Source organism: Diadema setosum, chromosome 4 (genome assembly GCF_964275005.1).
Source record: "Diadema setosum chromosome 4, eeDiaSeto1, whole genome shotgun sequence".
Lineage (NCBI taxonomy): Eukaryota > Metazoa > Echinodermata > Echinoidea > Diadematoida > Diadematidae > Diadema > Diadema setosum.
The window spans coordinates 25,858,732-25,882,853 of record NC_092688.1 but is presented as its reverse complement, the minus strand read 5'-3'; the positions used below and the strand labels follow the sequence as shown (position 1 = coordinate 25,882,853).

General features: G+C 39.4%; 2 protein-coding genes across 3 annotated transcripts in view; one reads left to right on the top strand and one right to left on the bottom strand.

Annotated features, from left to right (window-relative positions):
• Window positions 1–6,932, top strand: part of LOC140227976 (EF-hand calcium-binding domain-containing protein 5-like) — a 38,032-nt gene extending 31,100 nt beyond the window's left edge. For both annotated transcript variants that reach the window (XM_072308359.1, XM_072308358.1), the window contains 5 exons: window positions 288–391; window positions 606–856; window positions 1,551–1,780; window positions 2,653–2,749; window positions 4,802–6,932. In XM_072308359.1, coding sequence (XP_072164460.1) covers window positions 288–391; window positions 606–856; window positions 1,551–1,780; window positions 2,653–2,749; window positions 4,802–4,983 — 864 coding nt within the window. In that variant the 3' untranslated portion in view covers window positions 4,984–6,932. The remainder of the gene's footprint in view (window positions 1–287; window positions 392–605; window positions 857–1,550; window positions 1,781–2,652; window positions 2,750–4,801) is intronic.
• Window positions 6,933–8,002: 1,070 nt separating this feature from the next.
• Window positions 8,003–24,122, bottom strand: part of LOC140227045 (acyl-CoA dehydrogenase family member 11-like) — a 29,643-nt gene continuing 13,523 nt past the window's right edge. Inside the window, exons 6-11 of the mRNA XM_072307475.1 lie at window positions 16,997–17,091; window positions 15,191–15,290; window positions 14,094–14,234; window positions 12,728–12,820; window positions 11,822–12,174; window positions 8,003–10,556 (exon numbers count right to left, since the gene is read on the bottom strand). Coding sequence (XP_072163576.1) covers window positions 10,439–10,556; window positions 11,822–12,174; window positions 12,728–12,820; window positions 14,094–14,234; window positions 15,191–15,290; window positions 16,997–17,091 — 900 coding nt within the window. The 3' untranslated portion in view covers window positions 8,003–10,438. The remainder of the gene's footprint in view (window positions 10,557–11,821; window positions 12,175–12,727; window positions 12,821–14,093; window positions 14,235–15,190; window positions 15,291–16,996; window positions 17,092–24,122) is intronic.

Here is a 24,122-nt window from a genome sequence, read left to right as displayed (position 1 = left end):
ATGGAGGATGTGAAAGTTAATCGTAGCTATTCAGTAAGTTTCTTGTGAATGGATGATGATGGTTTAGTGCTAACTAAAAATGAAACAAATATAAACCTTGTTGGGATGTTCTGAAGGCTTATTTTCACAGCAATTGTTAAATTGTTGCATCATACTCTAACATTGCTCTTTTTCTTGTAGAAGTGAGTTTGTTGTTGTTGCTATGAAATTGATCTCTGTCTCCTTCCTAATTGTCTATTCTTGTAACCTGCCCCTCTAATGTTTGAATGATCTCCTTTGCTCGGTAGATTGATGACTTTGTTCTGAGAAAGATGATCACCACTGACCGAAAAGGAACCATCACCGTCCACGATCGCCCTCCCAGACTGGAGCGCAAGGAGAACCTCTTCAGGTAAGGGCATTGGTTTGTCAGAGTCAAATGTGACCTGGCACAACAAGACAGTTACAGATAGTTTATTGCAAAGAAAAAAGTGTGCACTTGAGCAGCAAAATCCCCAAGATCATGAAGAGTATGATGCAGGTGCTGGTACTCAGGAGCAGATGTACCAACTAAAATTTCACCATTTTATTGAATTTTTATGTTAATTTCGCCTCTAACCCATCAGGGACTACCTCTTCAAGTGTGTGGACAACTCGGAGACGGTGACAGCGGACGCCTACGGTCAGCGGCACCTGGCCTTCCCCCTGAGGGACACAGAGGGCCGCTGTGTGGCCCTGGTGGACCTCAGCATTGGGGACCTCAAGCAGCTGCCTGGCCATGAGAACAAGGAGGTGCAGCGCATGCTGAAGCTTCTGCAGGCAGCCCACAAGGAGGTGTCCAACGAGTCAGCTGGTGCAGACAAGAACATCGTCTTGGGTAAGTGCATGTTTCAATAATTTTCGAGTGATTAAGTGCTAGGTGATGTGGTTGCAATGCGTAGCCTGTTGGCTGTGTGTTCAAGCCCCCAAAATGCAGAACACTACTGCCTCCATAGAAATGTCATTGTGTATTCAGTCATTTCCATTTTGTTATCAATGCATGAGATGGGTATCAACGATCCTTTTTAATGGCAGTAGGCGCCATAGTATCAAACTGTGTTTACTTTGTAGCTGATATGTCAGTCTCAAGTGCAGTGTACTGTCCTGTTAGATACAAAGACACATTTCATTTTACTGAAGATAAGTAGTGTATGGAGTTCCTAGCAAAGCTTGGCATCCTTAGGACCAAAAGCATACATTAGGGGCAATGAAGACTGATATATACGTGGAAGAAGGTACAACAATTCACTCTTATTTTGAAGCAAAAAAAAAAAAGCTATATAAAAACATTGTGTGCAGAGTTCAAACGGGAAAGTTTTGTGTACATTTACAAAAGATGAACCGATGCCTCCAAATCACATTTCAGACATAATGCAACCAATAATAAGAAGTAAATTACAAAAGTAGTTGCTTGAGATGTAGCTAGCTTTGTAGGTTTATTAAGACCTTATGCAAGGATTCTGTATACTACCTCTCCTCAATTACTGTATTATCAGCTGTTGTTTTACCTTTGTTTTTGGTAATCCGTGCAGAGGCTGAGAAGGGGTCGGAGGAGTCGCGCATCGACATCATGTTTGACCGCATCATGCTGACTGACCTTCGGGACACGGTCAGTAAGCTCAACGCCCAGGCCTTCGCCGAGCTCAAGAGCTACAAGGACCCGCCCAAGGTCATCCACAACATCCTGGTCTCCGTCCTTGCCCTCTTCTACCGGGAGAAATATGAGGAGGGTGAGCTGGACTCTTGGAACATGTGCAAACAGGTATGGTGGGGTGATGGTGGTGAGATGGGGGGGGGGGGGTGGTAGGTTGGCAGATGCCAAGAAAGACAAAGCCACGTTTGCTACAAACACGCAAGGTTTATATGAGGCAACCATGAAATTAGTAGCAAGATTAAATCCACATTATTCTCAAGACTCACAATATGTGTATATATTTAGATATATGTGAGTGAAATTAGTGTCTTTACATGTTTGTGCAAATGATGAAATCAGTGTGTCTATTTGTAATCTTACTTGAAAGCCTTTCACACTTGCTTTTATATTCAACTGATTGATCCATTTATGACGTGTTATTCAGAGAAGATAACAGATCACTGTCATTTTTTTTTTTTTTTTTTTGGTTGTTGTTCTGTTTTGGGATCTCTGCTGCAAAAGATACTTAAGTGGGAAAATGCTTGCAAGATACAATCAGTGACAACTGTATTAATTTTCTTTTACACATGTATCTGTGTATCTGTAAGTTTGGATGAGGGTTTCCCAGACCTCGATGCCATCCTGCCATACTGCACTAACAAATCTCAGTCATGAAGTAAAGGAAGTGGGACATTCAATTTCTACCTTCTTCCAGCACTCTAAAAGAAAGTGGAACATTCATTTTCTATTTTCTGAAGAGCACTCTAAAAGGCAAAACAAAGCACCAGCAAATAAAACAACCAAAACTACACTTGTAGTTATATGTTATCAGACCACAGATAGATTGTGTCAGATTAAAGTCATTCCTGTGTCAGTGTCTTTGTACTTTGTCATTGATGAAAAAAAAAAAAAAAAAATTGGTCTGCACTTGTCATGTATATCAGATATTGGAATCAGATGGTCGTAATGGTTTGTTTTGTTTTTGTTTTTTTTCTCCCTAGTTTGTTGGTCCTGATTTGATCAAGAAGATTGAAGAATTTGACCCCACTGCTGAGAATATTGCCGGGATAGTGGATATGATCTCATCAAGACTTAAAGGTAAAGGGACTCATCGGTTTCTGCTCTAGTCACACGCCATAAATCAATTCAAATGCCTTCCTTGCTCTGCATGCACCTCCTTTTATGCATGCTTACTGTCAGTATTGACCACTTTATGTACCTCACTTAATGAATCCTCAATTCTGATTGGATGAAATTTGGGGCACGAATTAAACAAAAAGATTGTCTGCAGCCTCATAGTATCCAAACTGTCTGATAGTATTGAAATGTCTTCTTTTTTTTTGGCCAGTGTGTGGTATATACAGTCTTGTACACTATGTATGTCCATGTACTGTTAATCACTTTGCTTCCATTGATGCAAGAGGTGACCCTTCTCCAATGCAATCACATTGCAAATATCTTTACCAGTGCCTGATGTGTGAACTGACTGGAATGATTGCAGTTGACCAATCAAAATCTTATTTAAATCAAATCTGTCAAGTCAAAACAGTGGACAAAACTGCATGCTATGATCATCGCAGCATGCTCTTGGGTCATAGCATGGAGTTGATATCCCTCGGGCGGGCAGTGGTGTCAAATTGTTTGATTTGCCAAAATTAAACCCTCACAAAAAGAACAACTATTCCAGTAGTTTGAGGGCATGTATTGGCCTTAACCTATGCCATCTTGGGTTCTGTAAACATAGTTGCACCTATAAACTTTATCTACTGTAGCATGGCTGTCCTCGGTTTGCTGCAAGCTATCAAAGACTGCATCATTTTCCAGTACATGGGATGAAAGTGGCCTTTCTTCTTCCTCTTTTTGCAGTTATGGAACCATGAGTGTCCAAAAATATGACACTTATATCACTAAACAGAGAACACTTTATAGTGAAACCTCACTGGACTCAAGAGCACTTGCAACATGATACACAACCCAACAAAATCTTATGTACATGTAGAATGAAACTCCTGTATATCACATGAATCAAATGCTTCTTTTGCTATATTATGCACCTCCGTATGATACATGCTTAATGTGAGCATAGCCTACTCTGTCATGAGTACCCTATAGTTCCTCTCCGTGTTATCTATTGAATACGTTCAAAAGCTTTCCACTTGAATTCATTACTATTACAAAGAGCACCTAGTGAAACCTCACAAGACTCCAGAGCACTTTCAACATGAGATACTGTACAACACAGTGGAGACGTACATAAAATGAAACTGCTTTATATCATGTGTATATTGGACATCATTACTTACAAGGCTTAATACTTGCAGTCCCATAGTTGCAATGACAATCCAGGGCCCAACTCTTAGAGCGCACTTTGGGTGCGCCTGAGTGCTCTAAATAAAGCGAATCAAAACGAACTGAACTAAAGCATACTGTACTGAAATGTGCCAGATTTGGAGGGTTCGAGTGCTCTGTTAAGAAAGCATACAACATGGGTTATTTTTAGAGGGGGTCATGCATTTTGTAGCAAAAGGGTCATTCGCCTGGTGCACTTGAACTACTTTGAGATGTCCCGAACAAAGTGAATGAACTCTAGCATTATGTTGTACAGTATGTGCATGATACACGCATTCTCACATGTGAACTTTTAGTACACTTTCGGTACCCTTTTGGAGCACATCAGGAAGTGGTCCACTTTAGGCTTGGTTCAGTACAGTACAGTACACTTCAGGAGCATTTGAGCACTCCTCTGGTGGGGGTACGGTACAGTACAGTTCGCCTTAGAAGAGCGCTCAAACGCACCCTTTGTGTATTATAGAAATTAACATGTCCAAAAAAGAAACACCACGGGAGTCATTCCAACTCTGATTTCACTAGTCATATGATATCTAAGTGCCTTTCAAATGTATGACATTTTGACGATTTTGTGACAAGAAATGATAATCAGTGGATAGGGGTTAAAACATTAATTGATAATCTGCTTTCCACAGAGAACTTTTCGGATAGACTCTTGGGATAAACTTTGAGGATATGCTATTAGGATAAATTTAGCTTTCTCTGTCCTGCAGCAGCCACGTTGTGCAAAAATATGATAATGATGAGAAAAACAAATATACAGTAGCATTTACCATGTATGCTGATCTTATCTTGGTGTAGATGTGCCCCATGGTGCGGTGGCCAAGCATGGGTCTCTACCGGCCCAGAACCTTTACAACTGGGCCTTTGTCTGCCTCTCTCTGCTGGAGCACACCAGCAAGATGAACAAGAACAACCCTCCGGGTGTCCTGGCCCCACCGGACACCGCCAACTCTGGAGAGGGGAAAGCCCTGGAGCAGTAGACTGGCTGCCCCGCCCACTCCTCAGAACTTTGTGCCCTCACAAACACAAACTGTCAGCATGCATGGGAGAGCTTGAGTGATTGTTCGACTCTGATCAGAATTTCTTCTCTGTTTTAAAAACCGCAGGGTTATTTTTCTCAGAGCACAGTCCACAATTCAGGCAACAATGGACATTCACTGAAAGATGGATGTGATTTCATTAATGTAGTTGTTTCCCATGACAAAGTATTCACAACAGAAAGAAATATTAGGGATATTATGTTCGCTTTATTGCAATTCATTTGTGAATTAGTTGTTTGACAGTAAGACTGTGAGAATTTTTTATCTTGAGTTGTTTGATCAGCATTGGAAATACTTTGTGAGATGGCATTGTAAAATGACAGTTGCTCTACAAATACCGATGATTTAAGTTTGTTTTGGGGGCATCTTCAAGTGACAAAAAAAGAAATAAACTTGCAATAAAAAGATAACTTCACTGTTACAGCAGAAATATTCCATATTCACTTTGTGTGTACTCTCACCAGTTGCATATTCTGTCACTCATCTACCTTTATAGTAATGGCCTTGTGCGAAGTTACTTTGCCTTATACTCACTTTATGTTTCTAGCCAAATGGTCATGCTTTCTTTGTATCTTCACATGTGTTTAGATTTATATATTTTAACCTATTCTCTCATGTTTTTCCGTAGTACACAGTATTTCTGATTTGAGCAAGTGGAATTCAGTTCCATGCACTTGGATCGTATTCTCTTTCCTTATTTCACCAATATTCTCTGTGAAACTATGAACACAGCAACAATTCTCCCACATGTTCCCTATAGATGGATTTTATGCCGTCTGCATGTACATATTTGGCCAGGTTATCCACATCACATATTGCTGAGACCAAAGTAAAAGGCCATTTATCTAAACCCATCACATGCCAGTCCTGAAGTTTGATTGAATGTATTGAAAATGCACAACCATTGTCTCTCATGTAACTCTCAGTGTTATGTCTATATTGGTCTAAGAGTGCATCATGCATGTGTATTCATGTTCATGAAGACCAAGCAAAAGCTAGTTTAGCCTTTGCTGTAACATTGGAAACAGAAAAAAAAAAATAAGTTATTGAGTAGATGTATTCATGAATGTATGTGTGGGGTAGCAGCATATGACAATATTTTGTGTCAAGTACCAGGGTATTTTGTATCTAATTCACTTTCCCCGATTGGTTCTCCGTCCAGACACAGAAACTGTACTGAAACTATTGATACATATATTATGTATAAAGTGTATATAGTTTGTTGCCTAAAGCCCTGTTGTGCTGTTATCACCCTGGCACACACAGTATAAAAGACCAATCAGTGTGACAATGTGTAATTGTTTTGAATGCGCATGTAAGCTGTGTAAATTATACCGGTCATCATGCCGAGTGATTTTGGTTCACTTATTCAAAGACATTCTTTAGAATGTATGCCTTGCTATTTGTTTTGTGTTCAAAGATGGGGAATGGCCCAAATATTATTTTGATTTTATAATACAGTGGATGTCATAGTGTAGGATGATTTGCTTCTTTCAAGCAAGATGGTAACAGTTATTGAGCTAAGCTGTATATCCTATAATGTACAGGATAGAAGTAAAATGAAATAACCTTTTAAGGACAGACTGTAATGAATTGTTGCACAAGTTTAGAAGCCATTATATCCTGAAAGGGAAGGCTTTGATCAAACTGGTTTACAGATGTCGTAAATTGTCTTCTGAAGTTTTCATCCGTGAATGTCTTGATAAAAATGTTCACGGTTGTGTTGATGTGGAGTTCCTGTGTACATATTGTATATAATGTGAAGAATTGATATGTGCATACACTTGTAGCTGTGTGAATGGGGTCACACTTTCATTTTAATACATTATGTAAATTGTATATATTCACATCACTATCATTGAAAATAAAAGTGGTTACTGCAATGGATGCTACTGCACAAGTGTTATCTGTGGATGTTTCTAAACTGCCCGCAGAAAAAGATGATTACAAAATACCGCTCTACTCATTTCTCATATGCTTCTCTATCAGTATCTATTATACAACTTACGAGACACAATTCAGATTAACAGGACACAGACACACACACATGATGATGATGATGATGATGGTGATGATGGTGATGATGATGGATGATGATGATGATGATGATGATGATTTTGATGATGATGAAATTTCATATGGTAGAATGTTTTGTGATACAACTGACCTACACATATGCATCAAAAGTGATATCTTGAACATTTTTTGAATCACAGCTCCCAAAGGTAACAGGACCTTTAATGATTTTATCATCTGCCAACTTGGATATTCGGTAAATGTTAAAGGCATATTTAACCTGCTGAAGACGAGTCCCGAGATACTCTGGCAGGTGTCTATGGGGAAATGCGTGTTATAGCAAAATCAGTTTGTACTCGATGAGTTACAGCTCGATTGTGGGATAAAACAAAACAGAACAAGCCAACAAATCTGCAACTTTTTGTACATGAAACAATTAACATACGTACACTGATTTAGAAGACGGCAAGTCTGGATGCTCAGTGTTTGTATTACATGTGCACTGTCGACAGAATCTTGAACTGAAATATATAAAAATAATGCTTTATATACTGAAAAAGTGGATATTTTCATGCGACTAAGTTTTTGCGCTCAGCAGGGTAAAAACAGGTTCAGGTGTGTTTAATTCCGTGGAATCAAGACATCAATGACTGGAACATCAGGCTAGCAAAGATATTTGCATGCTTTTATTTTCGTGCTAGTTTCTGGTTGTGCGAAATGCGCAAAAATGTCAACATCGCGAATACTTCCACTTTTACAGTAATGAAGACTTGTTTTTCCTTTTAAATACAATTGCTGCATAATCTCTCATATCAAAAAACATGGATGGCATCATCACTTATACTTAACATAAAATCACAATACATGAAGTTCATTTCACAACTTGTAAACATAAAGCAGCATGAAAATGTACACAAATAACAAACAAACTTCAATGCTCAAATTATCAATTTCATTCTTTATTGGTTAAAATTCTGGTCTGGAGGAAAAATAACAACATCATCTTCATTTTTTTCACCCTGAAACCTCTGTCTGCATGATCAGGGTTTTCATCAACATAAACACCAGCCAATAATCTTCATCCCAAGATTCCCAACCTGACAACTTAACAAGGGAATGAAATTGTATCTCGTAATAAAGGCAATATGATACAAATAGTAATCTATATTAAGCTGCTTTTTCCATTTTTTTTTTTACAACACACACTTTTTACAGTCCTTGGCTATCTCATTCTCAGCTGATGTCAGGTTTTATTGCAATGCTGAATGGAAAAGACATAGTAAATTCAGAAAAAAAAAGACCTGAACCAAACCAAGCCATACACACCACATACACACACCATAATTTATCACTTCCAATTCTCCCTAATTGTGTATAGCAGTCCAGTAAGTAGTTTGGGTGACTCCTGTTTAAACGAGATACCCTGGACACCCAAAGGTTGCTACATAGGCCTACATACTAGTATGTACAAATGTGTAGAACAACAGATGGTGGCTGAACATAAACCCAAATTGGAGGTGAGAAAGTTGCTTTTTAGCATATTTCAGTATCATAAATACAGCATGTACATTGTATTTGATAAGTGAATTCATAAACACATATATTATGTAAACTCACACTGAAGCCACCAGACTATTTAGGATGTATATTCAGCTGACTTATGGGTTTGTGAGTGTGAGCAAGTCATATACAATGAATGTGTAGAGAGAGATGGGGGGGGGGGGTGGGGTTCTATTTGTTAAATCAAATACCATGATGCTTTCCATGGATTCCTCACTTTCATAGCCACCTCTTGTGTAGCTGAAGAATAAGTCCACACACAACCGAATTGTACACCTTTGTACGTAAAGAGGCATGTAGTACACTGCTTGCTGAATGTTACAGATGCCAAACTTTACACACACATCATGATAAACTCTCAGCTTTATGCCTCTTGGTGCAACACCACTGCATGTTTTGCATGTGTAATGTGTACACAATGTTTGTCTAGTAGTGAGTCCCCTAAGTATGTATTGGAAAGTTGATCACTCACTCCCATTCTTTCAATTTTGTTGTAACTACAAAAAGGAAAGTGAGACCTATTCTACTCATTAAATCCTCCTTTCCCTTTGAAATCTCATTATGTGCTTCTGAAATGAACTTGCTACATTGAGCGAGTTGTGCCACAGACATGCAATGTAAAAAGTTACTACCCTGAAAAATGTTCTCGCTATAATGAAATATCATGTTCGTATTTATAATAATGGGGTTTGCTCGTACATCAAAGTTAGATGGACATTCACACTGTCCAGACCAACCTAAGCTGTGACACAGGGGACTGTTTACAGCAGCTTTGTGAAACAGCGGCGCAGCAGGTCTCATACGCAAGAAGACAGCAGAAAATGTGATGATCTCTTGGCCTAAAAACCCTAAGGAATGTCATCATCCACCCATCCCCTGTAAGTTCTTGCCATACTATGAGCATATTCACAAAATGTACATGAAGAAATGTAAGGAAGTATACATTGTAGTCAAAGTTTTTCAAGTCCTTCCTTTCATCCCTAAAACTTCAGCCATTTAAGTTCTAAACACACACTTCCAGGCTGACTCATCTAGCTTCTTCTGACAGCTTCCTGTCGGGCCAGTCACATACTGTCAGTGTGGCATGGTACTCCAATTTGGCAGCAATTACTATGGTAAAAGGTACAGTAACTGGTAATCGCTGTCCCCTGGATAGCAAATTTCCTTTTGCTACAGGACAAGTGAACATGAAAATAATATAAATGGCATAACAGTCATACCCTTTATGACATGCTTACCTTGAACCGTAAATGTAAAATGATATTACACCGAACAAGCAAAAAAACTGACATGCTTTTATTTTCATGTTTGTTCCATGTCGTATGAAATGTATGAAAATTTTCATCCTTAGAAAATTTCCACATTTACAGTTCTTTATCCTTCACTTTGATACATCGAGTTGTGGAACTGCACGGCTCAGGAAACAAAGCATAGCAAATGATTTCTAATAATATGATTTCAGTCCATTGATGAACATCAGTGATGCCACTTGATCAAGTAAAATTACTTTACTTCAGCTGCATTTATATGTACACAGACAATCCAGAATACATGAATACTCGTAAATGAGAAGGAAAAGAAAGGCAATAGGAAAAGACATTAGGAAAAGGAAGGAGAACAGAGAGATGGAAGAAACGTGGAAGACGAAAAATAACGGAAAGAGGAGCGAGAAAGAGGAGAGAAAGAGAGGAGAGGTAGCAAAGAAAGCCAAGCCACGTGATGAAGCAGAGCACAGCATGGGCTGCAAAGTGGATTGAATCCCTGCATGTCGGCAGGGAGAATCAAACTCGACACAGCCGCGATATGGGAAGCATTCTCCTCAGCCCTTTTGTTGGTAGCCGTCCATGACGATGCGGTAGTCCAGCGAGCTGGAGTCTATGGAATAGGCTCCCCGCTGGGCCTGGCTGGAGACTGGACACAGGTCTTGGCTACACCACCTGCATTATGGAAACCACAGAAAAAAGTTGAAAAAAGAAATCTTGGTAGTGGGTCATTTGTTGGAAGACTGCTTGGTGAACTGGACAAAGTTTCATGTTTTCCTATTTCACCTATCCAAGAAATACTATAGAGATGTTCTCAATCATTTTGTGATAAGAAGTCTTGTAACACAGTCATGTCATCCATATTTTTAAAATCTTCTTTATTATTAGATCCTGTTGATCTTCTCAAAAATTGAATGTTTTGTCTGCCTCACTAAATCAACCTCTGTCTCTAAGCATTGTCTCTCTATCTGTCTGTCTGTCTGTCTATCTCACACACTCTCTCATGAACAGACAAGTCATAATGTCTCCAAATATTATCAAATATCTCCAGCCTTTGTTCGTCCAAGCCTCTTCTGACTGACTGTCTGTCTGTCTGTCCATCTCTTTTTCTCTCTTTTCACACATCAGAATCAGAGAGATTCACAAGAGATTTCAAGATGACACTTGTGTGTTACATGCATCTCGATGGACAATTACAAGTCTCAATTTAGGGAGGCTTCGTAATATTCTTTGCTCAGGACTTTAAAAAAAGAAGAAGTAAATGTTAGGGTTTCTTGGAGTCTTCTTGCAGAAGTAGGGAGACTTGGTACCTCTGGACATGAAGCAGTTATGCTTTGTTTCAAACCCACAGTGTTTTTGTTCTGATCATTATCATGATTGTTTGTCCTCTCAATGTCTCTCATACTAGTGGTCATGTATCTGTTTGTATGTTCCTCTCTGCAGCATTTCATACTCTTCAATTTGTTATCCTAAAACAGGTGAAAGACTCCTGGACCTGTAAAAAAATTTAGAATTTAGAATTAAAAATCTAGATTTGTATCCAGCCTCTCTCTCTTTTCTTTGTCCACTAGGAAAGTGATTTTCCTCCCCGTTACCATGCTTTGATAATCTTTCATTTGTCATCATTGTTGTCTATTTTTTGTTTGTTTGTTGTTTGCTTTTCCCTATTGATCATTACTGCTTATTCCCACCAACATAGTGAAAAACACATTACAATTTCCTAAACTTAAAGATGCAATGCAGTGCCAACGAAGTGCCCTGCAAATAAACTAGACTGGAAACAGCAAATGTGATAGATCAATATACATAAATTTACATAGCTAGTGTTCAATACATGCATACATTGTTAACAATACTGCTACCGAGCTATGGAAGCTGATGCCAATTTCTCAACCTACAAATGCACTGAATTGATGATAACTATTAAAGGAATACCATACCTCTTGGCTACAGACACATCTTCCTCCCTGGCATGCTTCCATCCTGCGTGCTCCAGCAGTAGCAGACCGATGTAGGTCCTGCCTATGCTGTAGGCAAAGTCCCTGGCAGCCATCTCCAAGTAAGCTGGGTCCTGATTGGTCGACGCCACCATGAAGCTCTGCAGGCTGTTGCAGGCCTGGCCAATGAGCTGGGCCGTGTCTTGGATGTCCTGGTTAGAGGCTTGGAGGAATGGCGCCAGGCGAGTCTGGACCTGGCCAAAGAAGGTTGTCATCGTTTGACCGCGGCTCTTCACTATTGATCGTAGGACGTCCAGTGACAGAATGTTTGTTGTGCCTTCCCAGATGCTGAGGACCTGAGGAAGACGTTAGAGGTCAATCACATGAAAATCAATATGTTATGCTATCCATTTCCCCTTTGCACTGTAGAGTCGGATCAAGCAATGGAGTAGACAAAACATTGTTGAATTGTATTATTGTAACATGGTATTAAAGGAAATTGGTTGTGTCCATCCTGGCCAGCCTGGCAACCTCCTTCAAGGAAAATTGTTTTGCTGTTCAACATAGTGGTGAAGCAAGATTCAAGAAGGCACAATTATGTTTAACTGCCACAATGCTGCTGCTACTACTGCTATAATTTCTACTACTAGGAAACGGAGTTGTAACAAAGTCGCCACAACTGCCTATTTTACTCAAGTATGACTAGGACTTCATTCAAGCATACTAAAAGAGAGGCCAACCGAATACAGCAATGGAAAATCGGGACCACTGAATTCAACTTGTTAAATAGGTACCGCATTGTAAGCCAGCTTGTTATAACAACAGGTTTTCTCCATAACAGCAACAACATCAATTTATGTATTGTTAAGCCATAATGATGATGATGATGATGGTAAGAGGGGTTCTCACCTGTGCATCTCTCAGCATGACGGGAAAGCCGGTGTCTTCGATGTACCCCTGTCCACCGATGCTCTCCAGTCCCTCAGACACGGTGCTTACAGCCTGTGGATGGATGCAGTGAGATCGGGTGGAGGTTTTCATTGATGTGCAATCAGAATTTGGATGTAGTTTCTGGCAACATCTTCAGAACAAGATACATTCATACCTTATTATTTGATGCTACCTTTTACACATGCCCCTGATGAGTCAAGTTTATGATCAAAATTGACTGGAAACTTGAAAATTTAAGCACGATTATTGAATAACATTGTGTGTATTTCTCGTACCCATTTCAAAGAGATCAATCAAAATATAAACTTTCAGTACACCATGATGCAGACATTAATTTTTGTATGTGAAGCAGCAGACTGGCACAGCTGCATATTGCAACTACTGTGTACGCCAAATATTTCGCGAGGTTTTTATTTTCGCAAATTTCGTGAGTCGGGTGCTATTCGTGAAATTAAAGACACACAATAATATTGACTCTGATCCTGATGTGAATGTGACATACGCATGTACATTTCTCCGTTCAGTACAGGACTCCACGATCGTGAATTTAACCACTCGCGAAATCGTCGGGAATTCCCGATTCGTGAAAATTTAGACTCGCGAAATATATGGCGTATACAGTATACTTCCTGACTGTAGTCTCTTGAGGTATGTGTTTGTCAAATCTATGTCTGACAGTTGGTATGTTTGTATGATTCATCTCTTGACATGGACACTTGTAATTTTGCCTCCTGTCAAAGATACTTTCAATGCTATTAATACAACAAGACATCACCCATAGGTCCCATACACTACAGATAATGTAATGCATACCCTGCAACAAGAGGTTGCAGCAAGTGTATTAGTTGGTAGACCTTTGTGTGCAAATACCCAATTCATAGAGCTAAAATAGAATGATACAAGAACTGACATGTACACGCACACAAACATACACATTCACCTATATTTTAGGGATATTTATTAATACCATTCATCTCAATTCCATGATGAAGAAATGATGCATGCAAACAAAAAGAGAAAAGTATGAAACTGACACTGCATTGCACAAATATGCAGTTCATTCACTACAAATGCTCTTGCATATCACACACAGAACACAACAAATCAAATGTGTCTGGAGTTTGAATGAAATCACCTTTCTATGTATTCACATAATATGCACCACATACGTGTAGGGGAAGATGGATAGATTATTTGCTTGAGTTTGAGTCACTTGTTTGATAATACTGCAGAGTTTGAGGACATACACTCCCCCCCCCCCCACCCCCCAACACACACCAAAAACATGCACTCACAGTCACGCAACTTTTCTGGCAGTATTCACCTGTTTGCCAGTGTAGAGCTTGAGGATGGGAACAAGGAGTCGCAGGAGATTGAGGTCATCCTCAGTGGCCTCTCCTGCCTCCTCCTTCCCAAGGAGGTGTGCAGCATCCAGGAGGAAGGCCATGGCTCCTCGGGTCTCCACCTACGTGTATAGAGAAGTCATGTGATGTGAGCACTCCATCTGCCTTTCTATAGTTCATTGGGGGTGCACTGTATAGAGGACTGAAGTGATGATGTCACAGTCTTTGGTACAGCTTGGGTTGGACCCACGTGCAAGCATCGTGAGCAACAAAAGCGTTCACAGTATACAATATTTGGGCCAACTGGTGAGGCTGTTTAGAACCAGTTTCTATGTTGATAAATGTCTATGACATCACCCTTTGGTACTCTATTTCTATTATCAAGTTGATCATGTGTCCACTCAGTAGAGTAAAGCTTTTATTAACTCTGTCAAGTAAGATGAATTTTGCCTGTTCTTAACTTCAAGGATTGTAACACATAACAAGCAAAAAACTGGCGCGCTTTTATTTTTGGGTTAGTTTCAAGTCGCGACTTGTGCGAAGAATTCCATTTTTACAGTACTTGATGCTTCATTATTTTTAAACAGAGAGTTGCAATGCTGCTCGGCTCAGGAAACAAAGCGAATGATTTCTAATAATATGATTTAAGTCCATTGATCGAACATCAGTGATGTCACCTGTTGAATAAGCAAAGCACATATTACTTAATACTTCAGTTGCATTCATGTACACAGACAAATCCAGAATACATGATGAAATGAAAAAGAAAAGAAAGACAAAAGGAAAAGACAATAGAAAAAGAAAGGAGAAAAGGGAGATAGCAGAAAAATGGAAGACGGATGATAAAAGAGAGAGAAGCGTGCAAAACCAGGAGAAAAGGAGAGGTAGCAAAGAAAGCCAAGCCATATGGTAGGTTGATGAATGACTAATTTTGTTTTTTATATGTTTGTATATTTCTCTCTTTTGTTAACCCGTTGAGGACGAGTCCCGAGTATACTCGGGCATGTGTCTATGGGAAATGTGTGTTGTAGCAAAATCAGCCCATCCTCAACGGGTTAAGTTTGGTTTTGGTCCTCACCTCCATCCTGCTGAGTGTCTGGACATGAAGAGGCCAGTCTACTATCAGCTTCCCAAAGGCCTTCCTCCTGAAGGCATAATCCCTTGCATAGTGGACAATCCTGAAAAGTAATAATCACACTCTGCTTGTTTAAATCCCTTCATACCCAATGTCATCATCATTTCATCTTTGCACAAAATTGTGCACAGAGAAGACAAGAAGGGAAGATCCAATATCCCCTCTTCTCAACATCCCATGTATTTGACATCTCAGGTCCAAGAAGGCAAGATGGCCAGTTGTGGGATCGTATCATCTTGACTTCTCAAATTTGAGGCGAGAAGACGAGATCTAACAGTCATATCTCGTCTTCTCGTCTTCTTGTACCTGAGAAGTTGAGAGGACGAGATCTCTGATCTCACCTTTTCTAAAAAATTGAATTGTCCATCTGATAACCACATTGAAATAGACACTGGCACAAATATTTTTCAACCATCAGTATGAGCCCAACAGATAAAGAAAACTCTTATCTCTGCCAGGATGCCTATGGGCACCTTTGAATGTTTCTCAAGATAAATGACGCTACATAAATGTGACCCTGCATCACAAAACAAACAGAAAGTCGCCAGACATGAAATTCTAGTGAAGAGCATATTCTGAAAGAGCAGACTCTAAGCTTTACAAGGCAAGTGCCAAAATGTGTCTCGCCCTTGTGGTGACCATCCACTCCCCAAGGGACATCAAAAGTTATGACCCATAATAGAAACGCGCCATAAAAACTTAACATTGGGCTCTAAAAGTTCGTTGACCCATGCTTGTGACCATTGACCTTGTGGTGACCATTCACTCCTCAAGGGACATCTACCATCCAAGTTTGGTCACAAATGGAGTTAAGGATCAAAAGTTATGACCCATAATAGAAATGGGCCATAAAAACATTAGGCCCTAAAGTTCATTGACCTCTGCCTGTGAGCTTTGACCTTGAGGTGACCTTCATATATGGTAACATGTGAAACTTTGTATGGTCCCTCTTCCCTCAAAGTTTGATTGCAATTGAAGTCCAGAGTAAAGAGTTATTGAAGTTTTTGTAGCGTTACAGACAGACGACGGACGGACAGACGACGGACGGACAGACGCCGCAGGCGATTCCGTAGTCTCCCGTTACCTCCAGTGGGCTCGACAAAAATGATGTATAACTCAAATCAAATGGATTCTCCTAACCTGTCTAAATATTGGAAAGAAAGCACACACTCAGGAAAAGTGTGAACTGAGAAAAGAGGCTCTGAAGTACAGTGTCTATTCAAGCGCTTAATCTTCACCAAGCCATGCTGGCTGTGCGATGAATGGGACAAAAAACAGACGATGTAAACCGCTGGAGTAACAACAATGAAGGGATTATCACATTGAACTGAAATTGAGCATGTCTTATTAACAAATTCTGTCATAATTAATGCCAACTTTCAAAGCAGTAGCATCATCCTTTTAAAAGTTAGAGTTGAAAGTGAAGAGTGTGTACAAGGTTTTTAAGAAATGAAAAGAGGACTCTAAAGACACACCTAATCACACTATTCTACCGAAAAATCTTCGAGATAAACTGCTAAAAAACACACTTTCCTGCCGGTTTTATGATCCCAAATTTAAGTACAATGTAGAAGAAGACTTGCTCTTTCAGAAAATATGAAAAGGTCAAGATCGGCTAGGTTGACCCATTTCACCTATTTTCAGTCCTCACACAAAATCAGTGTTTGCGACTTTTTGTTCGTTTTGTGATGCACGGTCACAAATGCTGTTTCATTGTCAAGGTAGAAAAATTGCAGTGTTGTGCAATACCTCCTCATTATTGAAACTGCCGATGCAGCGTTGTGGTAGCGAGTGATGGTCAGCATGGGGGCAATGGAGGCCACGCCTTGACCGGGAACAGACACCTGTAAGAAAGGAGTCATTTGGTTGGCATAATTATGATGGACTCATCTCAATGTACATTTAACTCTTAATGTGCCAGACCCAAAACCCCTAACGTGCCAGACGTTTTTACCCAACACCAGAAAGTTTGCAAACTGGATTGACAATGTAATTTAAAACTGCCATATCTTTGAAACTATTGACTATTTAGGTGATACGCTATCAGCGTATCACCTATTGTGATTGTCAAAATCTCTCTTTATTTTTTTTTATTCTTCTTTCTTTCTGGACAATTTTGTGTCGTCAATATCTCAAGAATGACATTACGAAATAACATGACATTTTCAGTCAACATGTCTCATGACAAAATCTAGCCACAGTAAGGTTTTCATGACAGTAACATATCTATGACGTCATCTAGGCGCCATTTTGTGATTTTCGGACCTTTTCACATGATCGATCATAACTTCATAACTAGATGTCATTTCTGTATCATTTTCGGTGGACATAAAGTTCAGGTCACGCTCTATCTTACTTTTTAACGCTAGTTACCCAGGTCATCATTACGCGCGCGTTTTCGGTGGACATAAAGTTCAGGTCACGCTCTATCTTACTTTTTAACGCTAGTTACCCAGGTCATCATTACGCGCGCGTAAGCGCGCGTCAAAATTTTAAAAGGCTCAAAATGACTTCCCAATGGGAAATCTCGAAGTTTCAGACAATTTTAAGCGTTTCAAACATTTTCTCGCGTGCGCGTCCGTCCGCGCAATTTCGCGCGCAGAGCGCATAAGCAACATGAAAATGCAATTGTTTTGACTGATTTGGATTCCTGATACTTTGAGTAACAATATCCATTGATTTCCGATTGATTTCGACCTATAACAAAGGAATGCACTGGCGTCAAAGTTGAAATTCCGCGTGCGCGTCTTTCTGCAAATATAGTGAAAAAACATGTCTTTGTTTATTTCACCATAGCTCTTTAAATCGTCCGTTGACCCTATATTTCTATTGCATATTACAAAAGTATATGAATTGTAAATAACATTCCAAGTATCAATATTGCCAGGAAAACGCGATGACGTCATCATATCGTCATTTTGAATAAAAAAAGTGGAATTGATTTTTTTGAGGTACTGTTTCTGACATTCATTTGCTCGTATCTCTGTTGTTTAAGCTCAATATTATCCCAAATTCAGATATGTTGTACTTTGAACATTTGCCTCTCAAGTCCATGTGATGGTTTTGAAATATGATGACGTCATCATACTAGAAATTGTGATTAAAGGTAAAGACTCAAAATCAGACAAGTTTACGTGTTATGTCTATGGGAGGTGATTTTTTTTTTTAAACCATGCATTGACTTGACAACGTTTAAGCACCTTTACCTCATCTGATTTTGCTCCATTTCCTCTGAAACATACGTATGTTGTAGCTGTGTGTTGTAGTAACAATAACCTTTAGTAATCATGCATTTTATGTTTTCAAATCTCCTCATCAGGTTGATAATTTTGTAGTTTAAAACTGAAAATGAGAATGCAATCTGTACAGAACGATTCCCAATTTTTCTTTGCAACTGTATATTGATCGAATCCACGCTGCCACTTGTGAGAAGTTGAATAGCGCCATCACAAGTCAACATATTCACGACAGTATTTAGATTTCAGTTTCGCACTCAATCTTCAGGACAGCCGTGTGGCATAATCGCTTAGCGCGCTGGGTGTTCATAACGCCTTACCGGAAGGTGAGAAGTTCGACTCCCGCAGGACTTTTTTACGTTCTTTCTTTTTCTCTCTTTTTTTTTTGGGCAGTTCAGCTTTACTCCGATGTCATTTTTCGTATTATTTCATCAAGTGTACGTAACACGTGAACACGGCTGCTCTATTTCCCTTGTTTTGTATTGGAGTTTGGAGTTTGGGTTTGCTTCATTAATTTTGTCACACTCAATGTTGTAAATTGCCCCTTGTTACAGTGTCCCGCTTGCCACATTTGGTTTGCTCTTTCCTTTTCTCTTCATTGGTTATTGTTATACTGTAACAGGTTAGGTAGGAACATGTACGTTTAAATAACTTGCAGGAATGGGAGCTGAATTGAATAACTCTAGTCCAGGTGTATGGCGTCTCGCTCATCTCTTTGACATTCCAGGTTGTTAATGTTTGAGCCAATAACGAAGTTGTAGTAGTAATGAACTTTTTCATGTAATAAATGGTATAAAGATATAAATTTCACATCCAATCTTCGGGACAGCCGTGTGGCTTTATAGTCGCTTAGCGCGCTGCATGGTCATTATGCACTACCTTAGGACGAGATGTTCGAGACCCGCAGGACGCTATCATTTTTTCTCTCTCTCTTTCTTTGTTTTTCTTTTGGCAGTTTAGCTTTATTCCGATCGGCGATGTCATTTATCGTATTATCTTATCAAGTATACTACCCCACGACACACAGTCACTCAAGTTCCCCCCCCTTTTTTTTGTCGGAGGCTGGAGGTTGGATTTGCTTCATTTATCATACGTATTGTTTAAATTGCCCGTGGTACAGTGCCCCGCTTGCCACCTTTCCTTTTCTCTTTCCTTTTCTCTACGTTTGTTCCTGTTACACTGTCACAAGACAGGTCGGAAAATAACTTACATAACTCAACTGGAGCAGGAATGGCAACTGAATGAATTAACTCTAGGCCAGGTGTATGGCGTCTCGCTCATCTCTTTGAAATTCCAGGTTGTTATTGTTTGACCCAATAACGGAGTTGTAGACAGGTTTTATGTTGCCATAGAGGTATCTTGTGCCACATGAGTAGAAGGCATCACTGTTTAGTAGTAGTAATGAACTTTTTCATGTCCCTCCATGTCAATTATAGTGTGTTTAAAGGGCATGTGTGTCTATCTGCCAAAGAAAAGGAAAAACTTTTATTTTCGTCGTATGGCTGTCTCTCTATACATAGCCGTAGGTGATGAGTGTTGTTGGTATCTGAGCAGTGAAGAACAGAGCATCAGGCTAAAATCACCCTTAGTTATACGCGCTAAGCGTTCAATTTGATATAATCTTTATTTATGTAGTCAGTCACTGCTAATGGAGTTACAGAATTATGTTATGACACGTTTCACTGAAAGTTTGTAAAGCAAAGTTTATGGACAAGGCAAGCAATTGTACATGAATAATACCATTGATTTCAGAGGGAAATTATGCTATGCCTAAATGTAAGGGTATCATTGCTTTGGAATTGCTGAGACAATATGCTTGGCACGAGGGCTTCCACTTCTAATAACTGATCCCTTTGAAGATGTGTCGGTCACTGGTGATCGTCATGATTCATCTTTCACGTAGAAGCTTACGTTCCACACTCTTAGTTCGAGAAGACTTACCATCATACTTCAAATTGTGATTAAAGGATTAAAGACTCAAAATCAGACAAGTTGACGTGTTATGTCTATGGGAGGTGATTTTTTTTAAAACCATGCATTGACTTGACAACGTTTAAGCACCTTTATCTCAGCTGATTTTGCTCCATTTCCTCTGTAACTTAAGTATGTGGTAACTGAGACAATAAGCTGCAGTAATCATGCATTTTATTTTTTTCAAATCTCCTCATCAGGTTGATAATTTTGCAGCTAAAAACTGAAAATGAGAATGGATTGTGGACCAAACGATTCTTGAATCATCTTTCACATATAAGCTTACGTTCCTCATATTTTCTCGTCAAGACGTACATGGCCGAGAGTATAAAGGCGACGTCACCAGAGACGTGAGGTTGCACACGTACGGGTTCGAACCCCATAAGAGCACGAAACAAAATACTTATATCTTTAATTTTTTTTCTATATCTTTTCACTCCGTTTGTTTTTGTTATACTGCAGATGGGAATGATAACATTAGCATAATCCAACTTGAAGTAGGAATGAAAAATGAATTAATTAACTCTAGGCCAGGTGTATAGCGTCTCGCTCATCTCTTTGAAATTTTAGGTTATCATTGTTCGACCAACGGAGTTGTAGACAGGCTTTATGTTGCTATAGGGTATCTCGCGCCATATGAGTGGAATGCATATGCTGCTTAGTATTAGTAATGAACTTTTTCTTGTCACTCCCTGCCAATATTATAGTGTGTTTGAAGGGGTTGTGTGGCGTTCTGCCAAAGAAAAGGCAAAACTTTTATTTTCAGCATGGCTGTTTCTCTATACGTAGCCGTAGGTGATGAGTGCTGTTGGCATCTGGGCAGTGAAGAACAGAATATCAGGCTAAAAGCTCCCTGGGTTATACGTGCTAAACGTTCAATTTGATATATCTTTCTTTATGTAGTCAATCACTGCAAACGGAGTTGCAGAATTAATTTTTGAATCGTCTCACTGAAAGTTTGTAAAGCAAAATTTATGGAATATGAAGCAATGGTGCATGATTAATACCATTGATTTCAGAGGCGAAATTATGATATGCCTCAGGGGCTAATCCAGGGAAGACCACAACCGGCGCACGCCCCCCCCCCTTATTTTTTGTTGAAACAAAAGAAATGAAAAGGAAAAAATGGGGGAGGGGTGCGTGCGCCCCCCTTTAATTTTGTAAACGCGCCCCTCTTTACGGAATTCCTGGATCCGCCCCTGTGCCTAAATGTAAGGGTGACATTGCTTTCGAATTGCTGAGACAATGTGCTTGGCACTCCTTCCACTTCTAATTATCCCTTTTGAAGATGTGTCAGTCACGGTTGATCGTCATGATTCATCTTTTACGTAGAAGCGTGCGTTCCACAATCTTGGTTCGAGGAGACTTACCATTTAGTTACGTGGTTAGAAGCGATGTCTCTTTCTTTATTTTGATAGAGGTAATACCGCTTTTGTCCAGGTACAATTCACATTGTCATGTAAACAAACACACACTCTACTTATTTTTGTTTTGTATTGGACGCTTCATCGCTTTTACTGCTGGAAAATTTCACAGGCTTGTCGCTGTAAGGGCTTTCATTATTTTTCTTTTTTCTTAGGCAGTTCAGCTTCACTCCGATGTCATTTATTTTACTATTTCATCAAGTATACACACCCCACCAACATAAACACGCAATTTCCCTTGTTTTGTATCAGAGGTTAGAGTGTTTCTATTGCTCATGGGAATTTTTGGTTATCGCCAAATAACAATTCATTTAGCTGAACATAGATACTCAAGCAGCAGAGCCCTTAAAATGGGTCAGTAAGTAGTTACAATATGTATAGCACCATATTTCGTCCAGGGGGGCGTTTCATCAACGAGTTCGTCGGAGGTTTTCACCGACAAATTTGCTATCAGCCAATCAGACGCAAGGATTTCAGTAGCTTTTAACAGTTGTCGGTGTAAATCACCGACAAAAAGTTTCATGAAACACCCCCCAGGTATAAACCTCATTGTAATGTAAAGACACACATACTGTACTGTAATATGATGTAACAGGATAGGTAGGAATGAGGACGTTTACATAACTAGCAGGAATCGGTACTGAATTGCTGAACTCTATAGTTCAGGTGTATGGCGTCTCGCTCATCTCTTTGAAATTCCAAGTTGTTATTGTTTGACCTAATAACGGAGTTGTAGACAGGTAGGAAAGGAATGGGATTTATATGACTTCAGTACGAGGTATTTCGTGCTACAATATGCCAAGTTTGGTGCTTATGACGGGGTTCTATGTCCTTTGTTTTCGTCATGGCTCTTTCATTAGTATCCGTAGGTGATAATTATGTATTGTTGGCATCTGGGGCAGTAGAACAGATCAGTATCAAACTGGAATCACCCTGAGTAATGAGGTAAGCATTCAATTTGATACATTATAATTTCTTCTTTAAAATCAATCACTATTGATCGAAATACACAATATTATGATATGGCACGTTCGACTGGTGGTTTAGGAAAACGGAAGCTAATGCACCATGAAATCACATGTGCATGAGTGCTGCCATTGATTTCAGAGACGTCATTGTTGCGTGGTAATGGTGGTGGTGGTAAAGGAATCATTGCTTTTAAATCAATGAGACAATCATCAATACCATGCGTGTTCTTGCGGACACGTTTGTTATCCTGATACGAAAATTTTTCCTTTTTCTTTTCCTTTTATCAAAAAATGGTTATATCTAAAGTTGTTTCTTTCCCTTAACATGTGTGTGTGTGTGTGTCTGTGTGTGTTGTGCGTGTGTTTGTGTGGATGTTCCTAGGCAGAGTGGTAGACCAGCGATTTACGCTACGGTTTACTGCATTTTTAATTGTAAGTTAGTTTCTTCTCTGACATTAAAGGGACATTCCAGACGATTTTCATAATTTCACATCATGTAGTACATAAATTGACAACTCCATGTATAGATCTCTGGAATTTATTGTGGTTCTTAAGCAGAGAAACAATACTTTGAAAAACCTTAAACAAATTACACTGAACAAGGATGATGACATAGGAGGTTCACATATTTCAGAAATGTAGCAGTGTAATTCCATTACAATACCGCTTGCTTGCGAGTTCACCTGTGTATAATCTATGCCTGCCTTCTTCTTTTGTTCTGCTTCCTTGAGCCCCAACTCAGCATTCTTATGATGACTCTGCCATGTCATCATCCTTGTTCATTGCAATTTGTTCTAAATTTTGAAAATATTCTTATTCTTCATCCCAATCATCACAAATTCTGAAACTCTGTCCTCAGTATGACTAATTTATAGTTGTTCAAATGTAAAAATCTGAAAATCATCCGGAGGTCTCCTTTAAGTTGATGGTTTTTAAATTAGACATTGCCTATTTGTCAGTCTATGCTTAAGACTATGCTATGACATCTGAAACATTTCTTTCACTTGTATCATGCAAGGATATAAATTGCAGTTGCGCAGTTTTGCTCTTCCCACTTCTTTTTTCCCTTTCCTCTACTTTTGTTTAAGTTATACTGCAGATGTGAATGTTTCTACTAACATAATCCAACTTGAGTATTTGGAATGAAAACTGAATTAATTAACTCTAGGCCAGGTGTATAGCGTCTCGCTCATCTCTTTGAAATTTCAGGTTGTTATTGCTCGTCTATCGGAGTTGTAGACTGGCTATCTGTTGCTATAGAGGCATCTCGTGCCAC